Source organism: Homarus americanus, unplaced genomic scaffold (assembly GCF_018991925.1).
Source record: "Homarus americanus isolate GMGI-L3 unplaced genomic scaffold, GMGI_Hamer_2.0 scaffold52806, whole genome shotgun sequence".
In the NCBI taxonomy this organism is placed as follows: domain Eukaryota; kingdom Metazoa; phylum Arthropoda; class Malacostraca; order Decapoda; family Nephropidae; genus Homarus; species Homarus americanus.
In genome coordinates, this window is record NW_024720773.1 from 768,514 (window position 1) to 788,964 (window position 20,451).

General features: G+C 41.9%; 1 protein-coding gene across 1 annotated transcript in view; it reads left to right on the forward strand.

Annotated features, from left to right (window-relative positions):
• Positions 1 to 17,364, forward strand: part of LOC121860889 (spermine synthase-like) — a 44,669-nt gene extending 27,305 nt beyond the window's left edge. The window contains exons 2-3 of the mRNA XM_042358252.1: positions 9,926 to 10,048; positions 17,213 to 17,364. Coding sequence (XP_042214186.1) covers positions 9,926 to 10,048; positions 17,213 to 17,364 — 275 coding nt within the window. The remainder of the gene's footprint in view (positions 1 to 9,925; positions 10,049 to 17,212) is intronic.
• The last annotated feature ends 3,087 nt before the right edge of the window (positions 17,365 to 20,451 follow it).

Below are 20,451 nucleotides of genomic sequence, written 5' to 3' on the forward strand. Positions count from 1 at the left end.
ATCCGTGACGCCTGCTGGACCACCACTCCATGACCCCCTGACGGAGACACAATGATCCTCCCCATACTGGTCTGATATTATGTGTTAAAGGAATATGCTTGCTTACTTAGGCTTTTCTAAGCATTTGCCTACAGGTGAAATGTTAACCTACATCTATTGAGGATAAAATCTTTCACCTACAAATTGACAATAACACATTTGCTGTAATCAGACATATCTAGTTGTCTTAACAATTGGAAGTTGCAATTGGGGTTGCAATTTCAAAATCTGTGGCATTACTAAAAATAGTAAAGTTTCTGGTGCACTCTAAGATTAAAAGAGAAAACGGAGGACTCAGGCGTCCTGATGTGAGAGAAAACGGGCTCGTATGATGGGGGGACCAAATAAAAAAAGCATAGCTACATGTTTTGTGGACTACAGTATTAAGCGTACCCTTTTCATCACTTTGTAATATACCTAGCCATACCAATGTGTGTTTATGATATTTACCATAACATTATATATATACAAGTGCTCCCAGACTTACGACGGGGTTACGGACCCAAATCCAGGTCGTAAGTCCGACATAGATTAAAAAATAAATAAAATACAATAAAAAATAAATAAAAAATATTCAATGAAATACAGTACACTTAACGTAATAAATATGAGGAATGGATACAGTGTGACTGAGCACTTACCTTAAATGTAGTCAGCTGAATGTACACGGGGCCCCCATAATTTTCTATTTACAGGATACATGGAGACTATATTTATTGAAAGAAGCAGAAGAGGAGACGGCTGGGTGGGTCATCAATGTCGCTTTCTTCAGACAGGTTTATGTGCTGTGGAAACTTGCTGGTTGAAGGTACAGTGGTCCCTCGGTTAACGAAATTTCGGTTAACGAACTGCCTCCCATAAGATTCTTAAATTCGGTTAACGAACAAAAATTCGGTTAACGAATTTCTTACGAACCGACCTCAACATGTTTTCTCTTGCACTGGCTGGTCAACCAGCTTTAGTATTAGTCCGCCAATACATTAATTGGTTCTAGGACTTAAATTCCTTCCTATTTTAGTAAATATCAAGAAGTTTATACTATTCAATAATTTTAAAAGTTTAATATTCAATTTTTTAGTCATTTTAACAATTATTGAACATAATTGAAGGTTAAGTGACTAGTTTAATGCACGGCATCCAGCCTCTTAACACAGCAAACAGGCATTAGTGTCTCTCTATTTTCACTGGAGGTAACATCTTGCTGGAGACTCTTCAACTAAACGCTTTTTTTCTGTGTTTCCAAGCAAATTATTGGTCATTTTGAAATATATTTTACATATTGACAATATATAATGCAGTGAAGTGTTGATTTAAAGAAAATAATCTTGAAATACACGAAGAGAACTAAAATTTTATGGGTGAAATGGTGCCATGGGGTGACTTCTCTTCCACCCCAATGCCTTCTCTTCTTCCTTCTCCTCCACCCCCAATCTAATTCCCATCATCATCATCATCATCATCCAGGAGCCTTCTACATACACACCTCAAAGTAAGTGAACTTTTCTACCATTTTTGTTGAATTTAGACAATTTTCAGTGAGCTGGAACCAATTACCCAAAAACCCATTGAAACAATGGTTTCGGTTAACGAACAACCTGCTGGAACGGATTGTGTTCGTTAACCGAGGGACCACTGTATTGGATCATCTTGAGGGAGTGAAGAGGCAGCACTGGTGGGGCATGAGGAGACGGCACTGGAGGACTTCTTGAAATAGATGTCCAATTTAGACTGCACAGTTTGCTTTTTCCTTTCTTTATAAATCTCCCTGTAGCAAGCTAGTGACTCTTGGACCATTCTGTCAACTTTGGCATAACGCTCATAATTTTGATCCATGCCATCAAACATTTGCATTCCTTTATTAATTGTAGCAAATGCCTCTGCCATATGTTTCACTGAAAACTTTTTGGGGGGTGCAGGTTCTTCTACATTTTGTCTCTCTTCTTCCTCTGCAATTTTCTGTGCATCTAGTTCAATAAGATCCTCGTTACTGAGCTCTTCTGCTCCACTTTCAACCAACTGTCCAACATCTTCATTATCAATTTCTAACTCCAGCTGTTTGCCTAACTCCACTATCTTGTTACTAATATCCGAAATAATTTCATTTTCATTAAATCCTTTGAAACTGTTCACATATCTTTTCAGGATTTTCTTCCATATTCCATTCATGCAATGTTTTGTAACCTGATCCCATGCTACACTAATGTTCTTTATACATGACAAAATGTTGTACTCCTTCCAAAACTCTCTGAGCGTTTTCTCACCTTCAGTAGCAGCAACAGCCTGAGCGAAGGTCGTGCGTAAATAATACGCTTTAAAGGCAGCAATAGCACCTTGATCCATGGGTTGGATGATAGGGGTAGTGTTAGGTGGAATGTACACTACCTTAACATCAGCGTGCATGTCGTCCAGGTGTGGTGGGTGTCCCGGAGCATTATCCAAAATCAGTAAAATCTTGAATGGAATCTGTTGTTGCAGACAATACTCCTTGGCTCATGGAATGAAACAAGTCATGAACCAATCCTCAAACAGTACTAGGGTCATCCAGGCTCTCGTATTACTGCGATAAAACACTGGCAGTGTGTGCTTGCTGACATGTTTAAAAGCCCTGGGGTTCTCTGAATGATAGATCATGAAGGGCTTTAGCTTGAAACCAGCAACATTCCCCCCAACAGAAGTGTAATTCTGTCCTTGAATGCCTTGAATCCTGGCATTGTTTTCTCCTCTTTGTGGATGTATGTCCTCTCAGGCATGCGCTTCCACAATAATCCAGTCTCATCCACATTGAATATTTGCTCAGGCAAATAATTCCCTTCCACAATCACATCATCTAACTCCTCCTTAAAAGCTTCGGCAGCACCAACATCGGCACTAGCTGCCTCTCCACTCACCTTAACATTGTGTTGACTGTAACATTTTTTAAATCTATCAAACCACCCATGACTTCCTGTAAAGGTTTGATCACATTCATCTCCTGCCTGCTCCTTCAGGCTTTGGAACAGGCTTCTTGCTTTAGCCTGTAAGGTTAGAAGGCTTAAGGGTACACGCTTCTGTATCTGGTCTTCTATCCATATCACCAATAATTTTTCCATACCGTGAATAGGACCTTGTCTTTTCTTTGATATTATAGTTCCCTTTATAGGTGTTGTTCCTTTCACTACATCACGAATACGTTCCTTGTCCTTCAGAATAGTGGATATAGTCGAGTGTGAGAAACCTAGGTCGCGTGAGATTGTTGCTACTGTTTTTCCATTCTCATGCTGTGTTATTATCTTCATTTTCATCTCAAAAGTAATTGCCTGTCTCCTTTTCTTTGGAACACCACCAGCACTCTCACTTTTACGCTTTCCAGTCATTATAAAGTCAATTAAATACGATAATAACTAAAGTTCACAGCGCGATCAGTATAGGATATGATAGCCAAACACAAACAAAGCGCTCCACTGAGTGAGTGTACCCACGAGGCGACCCGAGACGCGCCACCCACTCGCCCCGGACGGAAACGTTTCGGTATAGAAAATGCGCGCGTCATTTGAAAATATTTTTGGTCACGACTGCCGCGGTCGTATGTCCCGACGGACGTACTATCAAAGCAGGTTGTAAGTACCAATGTGATCGAAGTTGTGGATCACCTGCATTTAGTGGGTATATATGGTCGTGAAAATGGGAAACTTGGGGTTGGGTCTTGGGTGCCTGAACCAATTAGAATAAATCCCATAGGTTCTGTACTTTCATTATCGGGCGGGTCCAATTAGCGAGATAACCATGATGACTGGGTACTGTACTGTACTGTATATACTTGTGACACTGGCCGCTGCTTGGTGTTAGGTAGTTAGGGTACCAAGTGACAGCACTTGATCCCGCTTCCTCTATCAAGGAATAAACAATTAAAATGAATGAAAAAAACATTCAAATAATGGGACGAGGCGAACCTAAATGGCCCTAGAGCGGCATGCAGTCATTTATGCATCGCCAGATTCTTATAGATTGTGCTGCCAGGTGTATGTTATCTATGAATTTAGTCAATATTGTACACAGTAAATAATGGACCTATGCAAAACCTGTATTGTACATGTACTAAATGATTACGGCACTAAAATTTTATGCTTATTGCAAATATAGCTTGTTTATGCTATATTCAAATAAATTACTATCTTACAAGAATCCTCCAATGTAAGTTATATTCACCCAGGTCGCTGGTGGCAAATTATGAGGAGAGCCGAAATACTTAAGTAATGATAAATAAAACACGAGGCCTTCAGCTAACTGTCAAATTGATCTCAAATAAATAAACAAACAAAATGCCAGACATTCTGTCACCCTCACCTCACCTCCCCCCTCTTCCCAATTCTCCTTGTGTTCCCAGACAGAAGATTGGTTATTTCTTTATGTTTATTTTATATAATATCTCAGACTAAAGTTAGATAATATAATTTGCATTGCTGAAACTTTGCAAGACAGAGATTAATTTGAATATAAGGCCATATATTTTGCTCAAGATATAAAAAATGTAGTACATTAGTGTACAATACTGTAGTACATTTTATAAAGTTTTTCAACTGTATTTTTGGGTAGATTTACATAAATTTCTTTCATTTATTTTCATCCATTTACATGCACACACATACTAAAAGAAACATAAAAGAAATAAATGACCTTAGTCCAAAGCTGGAGTGCACATGTACTAATTTGATAAAGGTACTAAAATTGTTATGTCTAGCTTAATTACAACATGTTTATATTCAAATAAACAATACAGTTGTACCCCACTTAACGCGGTCAATTGAACCCAGAGGGTCCCGCGTTAAGTGAAAATCGCGTTAAGTGAATAACAGAACATATGGGATTAATTCCAATAGAACCCAGCCCTACCCCCAAACTCCACTTTTTGACGACAAATAACTATGTTGTAGTAAAAATAACATCTTAATTTTATGATGGTACATGCACACAATTAATACCTAAGAGAAATAGAGAAATACAGTCGCCAAGTTAATGTCCATTCAAATAATGGACTCGACTCCCTCCCCCTCTTCTCACACTACACTCACTGGCTCTTCCCTCTGAGAAATTTTTGGGGGAAAACCAGGTATAGTAATAAATAATTCCTCAAACTAAAGTTAGGATAATATAATTGACATTGCTGGATTCCTTGTAAGACCAGGAATATTTTGAATATAAATGTCATATATTTTTCACAAAAGATAACATATTTACTCAGAATAAACTTTACATCTAAAATTTGTATGTCTAATGCAAAATCTATGATGTTTATATTCAAAATGATCAGCAAATTGTAAGAATTCCAGCAATGTAAATTATATTCTGGCCGGATAATTTGTATGAATTTTATGAGCTAAAACAAATATCTTCAGTTAATAAAAAAAAAAAAATATTCTTCGACACTATCTGTCAATCAAAGTACCCCACCTTGCCTTCCCCCCCCTCTTCCAACCGCGTGGTCAGTCCCAACCCTCCCCCCACCCCCCACCAATCCTCCCTTCCAGAGTTTATAACATTTAGTATTAAATAATACCTCAGATTAAAGTTAGGATAATATAATTGACATTGCTGGATTCCTTGTAAGACCAGGAATATTTTGAATATAAATGTCATATATTTTGGACAAAAGATAACATAATTACCTCGAGAACAATTTTTATCTAAAAATTGTATGTTTAATGCAAAATATATGTTGTTTATATTCAAAATGATCACCAAATTATAAGAATTCCAGCAATGTAAATTATATTCTGACCGGGTAATTTGTATGAATTTTATGAGCTAAAACAAATATCTTCAGTTAATAAAAAAAAAAATAATTCTTCACGGGTAACAGATGGTCGGTCGGTCGGTCCCTCCCTCCCCCCCACCCCCACCAACCGTCCCAAGGAGATGTGTGGGATAACCACTAAATTTTAATAAATAATACCTCAAACTAAAGTTAGGATAGTATAATTGACATTGCTGGATTCCTTGTAAGACCAGGAATATTTTGAATATAAATGTCATATATTTTGGACAAAAGATAACATAATTACCTAGAGAACAATTTTTATCTAAAAATTGTATGTTTAATGCAAATATATGTTGTTTATATTCAAAATGATCACCAAATTATAAGAATTCCAGCAATGTAAATTATATTCTGGCTGGGTAATTTGTATGAATTTTATGAGCTAAAACAGGCAGTCAGGCAGGGTGGCGGGTGGGGGGTGGTGCGAATCTAAAAATAGCTCTCGAGCCGGACACTCACCGCGTATATGATGAAAAATGCCGCGTTAAGTGAAAGTTCAGCTTTGGCAAGGCACCGCGTATATGCGAAACGCTATATGAAAGCGCTGTTAAGCGGGTAAAACTGATGTTACAAGAATCCCAGCAATGTTAATTATATTCACCCAGGTCATTTCACTGGCTTTTTATAAGAGAGAAGCTTAGTCACCTAAGAACTGATAAATATACACGTGTTAGACCTGGGCCTGTGCCAACTGTCAAACGTATTACCTCCCCTCCCCCCACGCCCCCTCGCTCGCCCATCTGTTCGGCGTTGCTGGAATCCTTGTAAAACAGTGAATAATTTTAATATAAACGTCATGTATTTTGCACAAGAGATAAAAATTAATCACCTGTATCACATTAAAGTAGTGATTTAAGAGTAAAAGTGTATATGTACGTATATAGTATTCCACATACACGTAAGTATAAATACAAAGTTTATGTGATGGTCGGACAACGTCCATTTCGGTTAACGTCACGTTTCCAATAACATATCTAGGACGTTAACCGGTGCATGACTGTATGTACATACGGTACAGTAGTTTTTTTATGAGGATCTAAAAATAAAATTCTAATTTTCAGCTTATGATATAAAGTAAACAAAGAAACAGATTTTCTATATTATAATATGTTGTGCATGCCAATGTTTGCAGTTTGAATATAATTTGCCTTCTGCGATTAATGTGTCAAAGTAAACAACTTTCTATGTAGGCTTATCCATTATACAGTATGTTAACTATTGAATTATTTTTTTTTTTAATGTCTCATAAAATTTTGGAAGGGCTAATAAACATTGGGAAGGGCTTGTAACTATTGAGTTCTATTTGCTCGGCTGGCTACCTGAAAAAAGGCATATTTCTACCCCTGGCTTAGGTCAGAGCCTGTAGTGGCCACAACCATCTTCCACCACATACAGTACTGTAGTAGCCACAACCCTCTTCCACTACATACAGTACTGTAGTGGCCACAACCATCTTCCACTACATACAGTACTGTAGTGGCCACAACCATCTTTCACTACATACAGTACTGTAGTAGCCACAACCATCTTCCACTACATACAGTACTGTAGTGGCCACAACCATCTTCCACTACATACAGTACTGTAGTGGCCACAACCATCTTCCACTACATACAGTACTGTAGTGGTCACAACCATCTTCCACTACATACAGTACTGTACTGTAGTGGCCACAACCATCTTCCACTACATACAGTACTGTAGTGTGCAAACCATCTTCCACTATACACAGTACAGTGGTCACAACCATCTTCCACTACATACAGCACTGTAGTGGCCACAACCATCTTCCACTACATACAGTACTGTAGTGGTCAAGCAACCATCTTTCCACTTTCACATATACAGTACTGTAGTGGTCACAACCATCTTCCACTACATACAGTACTGTAGTGGCTGCAAACATCTTCCACTACATACAGCACTGTAGTGGCCACAACCATCTTCCACTACATACAGTACTGTAGTGGCCACAACCATCTTTCCACTAGCATACAGTACTGTAGTACCACAACCATCTTCCACTACATACAGCACCTCGTAGTGGCCACAACCATCTCCACTACATACAGTACTGTAGTACTGTCTTTCCACTACATACAGTAGTAGTGGCCATCTTCCATACATTCCACTACATACAGCACTGTAGTGTACAACCATCTTCCACATACATACAGCACTGTAGTGGCCACAACCACATCTTCCACTACATACAGTACTGTAGTGGCCACAACCATCTTCCACTAGCATACAGCACTGTAGTGGCTACAACCATCTTCCAATACATACAGTACTGTAGTGGTCACAACCATCTTCCACTACATACAGTACTGTAGTGGTCACAACCATCTTCCACTACATACACAGTACTGTAGTGGCCACAACCATCTTCCACTACATACAGTACTGCTGTAGTACACAACCATCTCCACTACATACAGTACTGTAGTGGTCACAACCATCTTCCACTACATACAGCACTGTAGTGGCTACTAACCATCTTCCACTACATACAGTAATGTAGTGGTCACAACCATCTTCCACTACATACAGTACTGTAGTGGTCACAACCATCTTTCCACTACATACAGCATTGTAGTGGCTTAACCATCTTCCACTATATACAGCACTGTAGTGGCTAAGAATTCATCTTTTCTCCACTACATACAGTACTGTAGTGGCTACAAACTATCTTCTTCCACTATGACATACAGTACTGTAGTGGCACAACCATCTTCTAATACATAATAGTACTGTGTAGCCAGCCAACCATCTTTCCACTTTTACATACAGTACTGTAGTGCCACAACTATCTTCTCACTACATACAGTACTGTAGTGTACACAACTATCTTCTCCATAATTACATACAGTACTGTAGAAAGTGGCCACAACCATTTTTCCATATACTAGCATACAGTACTGTAGTGGCCACAACCATTTTCCCACTACATACAGTACTGTAGTGGCTACACAACTATTTTTCCACTACATACAGTACTGTAGTGGCTAATAACCATCTTTCTCCACTACATACAGTACTGTAGTGGCCACAACTATTTCCACTCACATACAGTGTACTGTAGTGGCCACAAACCATTTTCCACTTATATACAGTACTGTAGTGGCTACAACCATTTCCACTACATACAGCACTGTAGTGGCCACAACCATCTTTCCACTTTCACATACAGCACTGTGTGCCACAACCATCTTTCCACTACATACAGTACTGTAGTGGCCACAAACCATCTTCCACTACATACAGTACTATAGTGGCCACAAACTATCTTCACCATACAGTACTGTAGTGGCCACAACCATCTTTCAATACATACAGCCTGTAGTGGCCACAACCATTTTCCACTACATACAGCACCGTGAGTGGCCACAACCATCTTCCACTACATACAGTACTGTAGGCTACAACCATCTTTCTCCACTACATGTAGTGTACTGTATACACAACCATCTTCCACTACATACAGTACCGTGAGGCTACAACCATCTTCCCACTACATAAGTACTGTAATGCATACAACCATCTTCCACTACATACAGTACTGTAGTGGCTATTAACTATCTTCCACTACATACCGCATCAGTGGCTACAACCATCTTCCACTACATACAATACTGTAGTGGCCACAAACTATCTTGTTCATATATATTACTGTAGTGGCCAGCAACCATCTTCCACTACATACAATACTGTAGTGGCTATTGAACCATCTTCCACTACATATTAGCACTGTAGTGGTCTACAACCATTTTCCTCTACTACATAAGTACTGTAGTACACAACCATTTTCCACTACAATACTGTAGTGGCCAGAATCAATAATACACCCAGAGCAGTATTCATTGTGAGGTATAGTACAGTCTCTCGTCTGTTATAAACCGCTGTATACTTTCCTCTCCTCTCATTCACTTTGTTCTTTTTGTTAATTGGCTACTGTACAGTGTTATACTGTGTTAATTGCCTTCATGTAGTTGTAATTTATCTTGGAGCAGATAAACGATCTGGTAATACCTGATGATTAAAACCTGACAGTATCTGTAATGTGATCTATTTTAATTATTATTTTTACAGATGACAGGATTATTGAGTATGATGTTGACAAGCTTGTGTGTGAAGAACGTACAGATTTTCAGAAGGTAGAGATCTACCATACCAAGAGCTTTGGTAACATGCTGGTCCTGGACGACCTTCAGAGTAAGTGACCTAGTAATACTGTACTGTACATGATTTAAATATTGCTCAAGGAAACGATACATTAGGGTGTCGTAACAGCACAGCTTGAGCAGCAGTGCTCTCACCATCTGCTAACTGGTCACCATCACTCTCTCAACATCTGGTCACCTTCACTCTCTCAACATCTGGTCACCTTCACTCTCTCAACATCTGGTCACCTTCACTCTCTCAACATCTGGTCCCCAACTGACACTGGTGGCCCACACACCCCAGCTAACTACCAGTGGCACACACTCCCCCAGCTGATGCCCAGTGGTCACACTCCCCAGCTGATACACCCAGTGGTACACGCTCCCCAGCTTATGCACCCAGTGTTTGCTCCCCCAGCTGATACACAGTGGCACACACTCCTCAGCTGATACGCAGTGGCCTCCTCAGCTGATACCCAGTGGCCACACTCCCCATCTGATACACCAGTGGCCCTCCCCAGCTGATACACCCGGTGTTACTCCCCAGCTGATACGCAGTGGCCACACCCCAGCTGATACACCCAGTGGCCACACTCCCCAGCTGATACACAGTGGCCACACTCCCCAGCTGATGCACCCAGTGGCCACACTCTGGCTGATACGCAGTGATACACACACTCGGCCTGATGCCCGTATTACCCAGCTGATACGCGGTGGCCACACCCCAGCTGATACGCGGTATTACACTCCCCAGCTGATACCCAGTGGCCACACACTCCCCAGCTGATACACCAAGTTTTACCTCCCCAGCTGATACAACCAGTGGCCTACCCTCCCCAGCTCGCCCAGTGGCCACGACTCCCCATGACATTCCCAGTGGCCACATTCCCCATCTGACATTCCCAATGGCCACACACTCCCCAGTTGATACCCAGTGGCCACATTCCTGACATTCCCAGTGGTCACACACTCCATCGCTGACACTCCCCATGGCCTACGCTCCCTTTGACATTCCCAGGTGGCCACACTCCCTGCTTGACATTCCCAGTGGCCTCACTCTCCCAGCTGACACACACAGTGGCCACACTTGCCTCACTCTCCTCAGCTGAAACTCACAGTGGCCACCTGCCTCACTTTCCCAGCCCAGCTCTCACGAGTGGCCACCTCCCCTCACTTCCCAGCTGACACTCAGTGGCCACACCTGCCGCTTTCCCCAGCTGACACTGTGGCCACACCCTCACTTTCCCCAGCTGACACTGTGGCTGCCTCTCTCCCCAGCTGACACACACAGTGGCCACACTTGCCTCCTCTCCTCAGCTGACACTCACAGTGTGGCACTCCCCAGCTGACTCTCTCAGTGACCACCTGCCTCACTCTTCCCAGCTGACACTCATTGTCACACCTGCCTCACTCTTCCAGCTGACACTCAGTGGCCACCTGCCTGACTCTTCCCAGCTGACACTCAGTGGCCACACCTTCCTGACTCTTCCCAGCTGACACTCAGTGGCCACCTGCCTGACTTTCCCAGCTGACTCTCAGTGGTCACACCTGCCTCACTTCCCAGCTGAGCACTCACAGTGTTTGCCTGCCTCACTCTCCCCAGCTGACACTCAGTGGTCACACCTGCTGACACTCTCAGTGGCCCAAGCTCTCCCAAACTGACACTCCCAGTGGCTGGATCCCAGCTGACACTCCCAGTGGCCAAGCACTCCCAGCTGACACTGCCAGCCACACTCCGTAACTGGCTCTCAGTTGCTTCACTCCCAGCTGACACTACCAGTGGCCAGACTCCCCAGCTGACACTACTAGTGGCCAGACTTCCCAGCTAATACTACTGGTGGCCACACTCCCAGCTGACACTCCCAGTGGCCACACTCCCAGATGATATTCCCAGTGGTCACACACTCCAGCTGACACTCCCAGTGGCCACACTCCCCAGCTGACCTCCCAGTGGCCACACTCCCCAGCTGACACTTCCATTAGCCACACTCACCAGCTGACACTTAGTGGCACACACTCCCAGCTGATACACCCAGTGGCTAAATTCCCCAGCTGACACTACCAGTGACCACACACTCCGCTAGCTGTACCCAGTGGCCACACACCCAGCTGACATTCCCAGTGGTCACCACCCCCAGTTGACACTCACAGCGGCCACACCTGCCTCAATTCCCAGTTGACATTCAAATTGGCCACACCTGCCTCACTCCTAAGCTGACATTCACAGTGGCCAAACCTGCCTCACTCCCCGTTGACATTCACAGTGGCCACACCTGCCTCACTCCCCAGCTGACACTCCAGTGGCCACCCTGCCTCACTCCTTAGCTGACATCCACAGTGGCCACACCTGCCTCACTCCTTAGCTGACACTCACTGGCCACACCTGCCTCACTCCCAGTTGACATTCACAGTGGGCACACCTGCCTCACTCCCCAGCAGCTGACACTCAGTGGCCACACCTGCCTCACTCCTTAGCTGACATCCACAGTGGCCACACCTGCCTCCTCCTTAGCTGACATCCACAGTGGCCACACCTGCCTCACTCCCAGTTGACATTCACAGTGGGCACACCTGCCTCCTCCCAGCCTGACACTCAGTGGCCACACCTGCCTCACTCCTTAGCTGACATCCACAGTGGCCACACCTGCCTCACTCCTTAGCTGACATCCACAGTGGCCACCTGCCTCACTCCCAGTTGACATTCACAGTGGGCACACCTGCCTCACTCCCCCAGCGACACTCAGTGGCCACACCTGCCTCACTCCTTAGCTGACATCCACAGTGGCCACCTGCCTCACTCCTTAGCTGACACTCAGTGGCCACCTGCCTCACTCCCAGTTGACATTCACAGTGGCCACACCTGCCTCGCTCCTTTTTTTTTTTTTTTTTTTTTTTTTAACAGGAATTAGCCCACCCGGGCACAGGTCAACGACCCAGGCGGAGCCTGGGGGAACAAAAAGCGGAAGAATTTGTAAATACAGGGAGTTCTGCCATAACGCGTGTTTTGACAACGTGAATTGGCTCTACTTGCGATTGATGAATAGAGGGAATATTTTGAATGCACACTTCATATATTTTGCACAAAAGATAAAATATTTGCTTTGTGTAAACCAAATTATTACATCAGATCTAAAATTTTTATGTCTAATGCAAAATCCATGATGTTTATATTCAAAATGATCATCATATTGTAAGAATTCCAGCTATGTAAATTATATTCTGGCGGGTAATTTGTATGAATTTTATGAGCTAAATAAAAATATACTTCACCGGCGTATATGAGTAGATGCACCACGTGAAATGAAATTCAGGTTCTGGCTAGGTACCGCTGTAAATGTAGAATCACGTAGTGAAACGCATAATCGGGGTATTCTGTGTATAGAAAAAAGGTTATACTGTATTAATCTACACCACTAAGATTCCGGAAAACCAGCTTTTAAAGTGAGACAGATTGTGGAAATGTAAACACAGAAGAAAGCAGAGCATTCCACAGTTTGGGTGTGTGAGGAAAGAAGGAGGTACTATAACGGGTTATTCTCGTTATGACCGACATCCACAGAAAGCGGTTGGACACCGCAGGCAAGATTGTATTCTGAGCCACGACGCTTGCCGGCAGTACACAGGATGCCAAATCCACCTAACATTGCCGTTAAAGTACCTGTAAAAAGTGAAACATTGCGTGAAGAATAAGATTGCGACTAAAGGAGGAGAGTTAAAAGATGAAATGCCTTTGATTCCACCCTATCTAATAGTCGGACAGAAGAAGAGCCACCCAGATATGAGCAGTACTCCAAGTTGGAACCAATGAGATCATATATACTTGGAGCAACTGCTCAGGGAGTGAAGTAATCGGCATTCCCAACTTTCAGGGGCAGCTTTAGTTATATTAGGATGTGTGACATTCACAGTGGCCACACCTGCCTCACTCCTTAGCTGACATTCACAGTGGCCACGCCTGCCTCACTCCCCAGCTGACATTCACAGTGGACACACCTGTTTCACTCTCCAGCTGACATTCACAGTGGCCACATCTGCCTCACTCCCCAGCTGACATTCACAGTGGCCACACCTGCCTCGCTCCCCAGCTGTCACTCAGTGGCCACACCTGCCTCACTCCCCAGCTGAACACTCACAATGGCCACACCTGTTTCACTCTCCAGCTGACATTCTCAGTGCCACATCTGCCTCACTCTCCAGCTGACATTCACAGTGGCCATCTGCCTCACTCCAGCTGACATTCACAGTGGCCCACTGCCTCGCTCCCCCAGCTGTCACTCAGTGGCCACACCTGCCTCACTCCCCAGCTGGCCTCTGGCCAGCCACACCTGCCTCCTCCCCAGCTGACATTCACAGTGGCCACATCTGCCTCACCCCAGCTGACATTCACAGTGGTCACACCTGCCTCACTCCCCAGCTGACACTCAGTGGCCACACCTGCCCCACTCCCAGCTGGCACTCTGGCAAGCCACACCTGCCTCACTCCCCAGCTGACATTCACAGTGGCCACATCTGCCTTACTCCTTAGCGGCATTCAGGTGGCCACATCTGCCTTACTCCTTAGCTGACATTCACAGTGGCCACATCTGCCTCACTCCCCAGCTAGCTCTCCCCCCTACCCCTGGCCCTCCTCCCCTACCCCTGGCCCGACTCCTGCACCCCCTTGACCCAGTTGGCCTCCACCGCTCTCTCTTACTATCTCAGTCTGCCACTACACAGAGCTTTACCATATTGTACTCTTGCACCATTGACCATAGTGTGCACTACACAGAGCTTTGCCATATTGTACTCTTGCACCATTGACCATAGTGTGCACTACACAGAGCTTTACCATATTGTACTCTTGCATTGATGACCATAGTGTGGACTCTTAGCCACTCTTGACTAGTCGACCGAGGGTTCACTTACAAGAAAATGGCATTATTTTAAGTAGCCATTGATTAATAAAATGTAAATAAAAAGTCACAAAATATCCTAAGGTCCCTGTATACAGTAGTGATAACTCTCTTAGCCAGAACAATTGGTGCAGAGCACTTCTGGGAATGACAGATTTCGAACGAGACGACTCTCAAAGCTGGAAAAAATCCATCATCACCAGAATTTTCCAAGTAACGAAAAAATGTTTTTGGAAGTTCCAGAAATTGCCCATTACATCATCTCTTAAACCCGGAAAAGTATCCCCATCCCGGAATTTTCCAGGCAGTCAGTTCTGCTATAACGCGATAGTTGTGTTCTTGTAAAACCTCGCGTTGTAGAAATTCGCATAATAGAAATACGTAACAGGGCTTATGGAGAAAATAGGGTTAGGTGCAGATTACTCGAAAATAAAAAAAAATTAGTAGTTAGCCTAACACAAAGGATAGCACAGTCTGAATAAATGTTACATTCATATCTAATAATGAAATCATACAGTAAATGTAACACTTTACCTTGAAAAAATATGAATATAACATGATGGGGGGAGGAGAAGGGTGATTTTGAGGTTGATAACATCAAGCTTCTCTTCAAGTGTTATAACCTTTCTTTTACGACCACCACCGGGAATGCTATCACCAGAACGCTTCTTGGAGATATTCTTCTTTTCCATATTCACAGTTTAAACCACAAAATTGGAGAAATAGTAAGCAAAAATCACTGAGGACTCTTCAAAACAACCCCGCGGCGTTTCAACTGATCGTGTGATGGAAACAGAGGCCTTGGGTGTAAATGCTATTAGTCCACTTTCTGGCTTATTATTTTTATTTATTTATTTTTTTCATACGGTATTTATGGGAACAGCTAAATTTGCAAAAAAGGATGAAATTTATAGTCCCTATCAAATAACACTTCACAAACAAAACACAAGAATCAATTGAACATGTGATGTCGAACATGAACTGTAACACTGCATAACCCCGCATGGCGACAGTACACTTAAAACGTTCAAGTGGAATCGCGTTACAGCCAACACGCGTTCGCGTTTTACAAATATTGTCCTTCTATTCATCAATCGCGTTACAGCCAATTCACGTTGACAAAACACGCATTATAGCAGAACTGACTGTATTGGGAAAATTTTATCTGAATTTTCTGGAAGGTGTGCTACTCAGAAAATTCTTTCCAAAGCTGAAATTTTTCGGAAAATTTAATTCCAGCTATCGGAGAGTTCCAGGTTTGAGGCATTCCGGCTAATGGAGACATTACTACTCTTTACTGTTTCTTATTTCAGTTTTATTTTATTAATTTGAATTTTCCTTTACTGTACTTTACCAGTGGTGTCTCTCACGTCACAGAGGCTCAACTGCTTTATCCCCTCGGGTTAGTAATGAGTTAAGAGCTAACCCCCATTCCCAAGTATCATCTAACACTGAAAGGTGTAAGTACAAATGGTGTAGGAAGGTCAATAACACATTGAGGTTATCAAAGTAATAATAAAATACACAACTGTATTGGTGAGGCTCTGTGGGATTCACTTCACCAAACACACTGTAGTTCTCTCACCCTGCACTATATTTCAAGCCTTTAACCAACTACACTAACAACACTACCTTCTCACAAGTTCACCTCCCTAAGGTTATCAACACACTGAATGGCTCACACCTTAATTTCACACCGGTATTGTGGCTCTTTGGTGTACAGCTCTAGAGCCCACTGTGATGATGGTGGCGGGGAACGGCAGGTGATAACTGTATAAACGATCTGGAATTTACCAGATCGTTTATACAGTTACCACCTGCCATTCACCGCCATCTTCATCACAGTGGGCGGTGTTGTCCATGTCATCAACTGGTGCTCCAGCATTTGCTTGCTGGTATTCTGCTTCGGATCACATTCTATATTGCAGTAGGAGACCGAGTGTGCTAACCATTGCCAAGCTTGTATGGTTGTGAGCCATGTAGGTCGCCTACATTCTCAACGATATTTCGAACCATAATGGTGGACACATTGGTTTACTCCTTGCTCCCTTTACATGAATCAATGATCTCCTAAATCCTGTCACCAAAACTTTGTCTCTTAACAGCCCAACAATCAAACAGTTAAAATGTTATTACTAAGTATATGAATATGGAATGAATTATGGGACCGTAACATGTCCCTAACCCCATTTACCCGTAAGTTTGAGCATTAACACAGACATTTACTTTACTTTCCAGCAACATACTCACTGGCATGTGAGGTCCACCTATACTCTATAAATGAGTTTTATTTGGTTGTATCTTTTGTATCGTACATTTAACAGATCTTGCGGAGAGTGACCTGCCTTACACTCACGGCCTTATGAACAAAGGAAATGAGAAATATGAAGAAAAAGAAATACTTATTCTGGGTGGAGGAGATGGAGCCCTACTCTGGGAGTTACTTAAGAAAGCCAAAATTTGTGACCATGATTGATGTAAGTTTTCATATCTACATTATTTGAAGAAACTTTGAAATACTGTATAGCTTAATGGATAAACTTTCTGCTTTTTTGGTAGTTTTAACAACAAATTGGTTTGCATTGCTTTTAATTGGACGATTATGAAAATCTTTGTCATTATATTGATATTTATTAGTTTGACATATTTAGTGGAAGATTATTCCATTTGTCTTCTACTTACTGTATTTACAAACTGATATTCAGTATAGTCTCGATTTACAGTTCCTTTACGCGATTGGCCATTTACATGGCACCTGGCCAACCGGCAATTCTTATGAATTCGTGGTACATTCCATCATTTCGGCGAGCGGCACGGGCAGAGGTCTTTTAGTTAGCCAGTCAACAAAACATTACCGAGTTCTTCACCTGCTACCCACCACAGCCAGCCCAAGTCATTGATAGTGAGGATATGGACTTTGAGGGTTTGACAAGGAGGCCCTGCAAGCCTCTGTGGTGGATAGTGATACAGGTGAGGGCCAATAATCTGCCTTCTGCCTCGGAACCAAACCCCCATCCCCGTGTGCTCAGCCATCTCTTCTACTAACGTAAGTGTTAAAAAACCTAATATTATTGATATTTCTCTTAAATATTAATTGCGTGTGCATACCATCATAAAATTAAGATGTTATTTTTACTACAACGTATGTATTGTGTTGAAAAAAGGGTAGTCTGGGGATGGGCCCAGTCTCTATTTCAATTACAGTAGTACCCCGCGGTCAATTGAACCCACAGGGTACCGTGTTAAGTGAAAACCGCGTTAAGTGAACAACAGAACATATGGGATTAATTCCAATAGAGACTGGCCGGACCCCCAAACTCTACTTTTTCCGACACAATACCTATGTTCTAGTAAAAGTAACATCTTAATTTTATGATGGTACATGCACACAATTATCTAAGAGAAATAGAAAATACAGTCGCCAGGTTAATGTCCATTCAAATAATGGACTCCCCCCTTCCCTCTTCTCACACTACACTCACTGGCTCTTCCCTCTCTGAAATTTTTGGGAAAACCACTAAATTTTAATAAATAATACCTCAAACTAAAGTTAGGATAATATAATTGATATTGCTGGATTCCTTTAAGACCAGGAATATTTTGAATATAAATGTCATATATTTTGCACAAAAGATAACATATTTACTCAAGTAACATTATATCTAAAATTTGTATGTCTAATAAAAATCTATGATGTTTATATTCAAAATGATCATCAAATTGTAAGAATTCAGCAATGTAAATTATATTCTGGCAGGAGTAATTTGTATGAATTTTATGAGCTAAAACAAATATCTTCAGTTAATAAAAAATAATATTCTGCACACACTATCTGTCAATCTAAGTACCCCACCTTGCCTCCCCCCCTCTTCAACCCGCCAGGTGGTCTGTCTGTCAACCCTCCCCCACCCCCACCAATCCTCCTTCAAGAGATGTTGGGTGAAAAAACTAAATTTTAACATTTAGTATTAAATGATAGCTCAGATTAAAGTTAGGATAATATAATTGACATTGCTGGATTCCTTGTAAGACCAGGAATATTTTGATTAAAAATGTCATATATTTTGCACAAAAGATAACATATTTACTCAGAGTAGACATTATATCTAAAATTTGTATGTCTAATGCAAAATCTATGACGTTTATATTCAAAATGATCATCAAATTGTAAGAATTCCAGCAATGTAAATTATATTCTGACCGGGTAATTTGTATGAATTTTATGAGCTAAAACAAATATCTTCAGTTAATAAAAAAATATATATTTCACACATTTAACAAATGGTCATCGGTCCTCCCTCCCCCACCTCCCACCAACCCTCCTACCAGATGTGTGGGAAAACCAGAATATTTACCTTTTAGTAATAAATAATACCTCAAACTAAAGTTAGGATAATATAATTGACATTGCTGGATTCCTTGTAAGACCAGGAATATTTTGAATAAATGATATATATTTTGCACAAAAATAAACATATTTACTCAGAGTAAACATTATATCTAAAATTTGTATGTCTAATGCAAAATCTATGATGTTTATATTCAAAATGATCATCATATTGTGAATTCCAGTAATGTAAATTACATTCTGGCGGGTAATTTGTATGAATTTTATGAGCTAAAACAGGCAGGCAGGTAGGCGGGTAGGGAATCTAAAATAGTGTCTCGGCGGACACTCTGCCAAGCGTCTCAGGCGGACTCTTCCACCTGCGTGGAAAAAACCGTGTTAAGTGAGGTGGCTCTGGCGAGGCACATATCGTGAAGTGCGCTAAAGCGAAACGCGTTAGCGAGGTATTGTAATCCCATATGTTCTGTATTTCGTTCGTTTTCGTTTTCTGCTGAGACCTCCAGGTTAATTGACGCATAAGCGAGACTATACTGAACAGTGAGTCCTGCATCGCGTCGTCCGCTTAATGTTGTTTTATTACGTCGTTGAACTTTATAGACCAAAAAGTGGCAATGATTTTCTGTATATGTAACGTTTTTCATGGGGCAAGAGGCTGGGGAACGTAACTCCCGTATTTTGTCTATTTCTTATGGGGAAAATTGATCCTTCGTTGTTTACATTATAGCGTCACGTTTTCACGAACATAACCCGGCGTTAAGCGAGGACGCCCTGTATGATAATTAACTATGTGCATGTTGGCACTTTCAGTAACTGTGTACCTGTGCATCAGATGTTATAAATAAGTCAATCATTAACCATTAAGAGACATGGCCTACACTTTGGTAAGGTCAGGGAAAACAATTTGGCCACCAGGTAAAATGACCGTTGTGGGTCCTATAGTGGGAAATATTTTCTGTTAAGCATTATTTTTACTTGTAGATGAAGCGAAGCTGTGATGAGGTCATGTAGGAAGTATCTGAGATCTGCGTGTGGGACCTGTCTGGATAACTACAGTGGGGACAACTACAAGGTAATACAATAAGTAAACTGAAGCTTAAGTCTATATTTGTTTTTTATAATTTTATTTTTCAGTATTATTAATATTATTGTACTGAATTTGACAACTTAACTCTTATTGAGGCATTACAGTTTACAAGTAGAAATTTCCTCCTATAC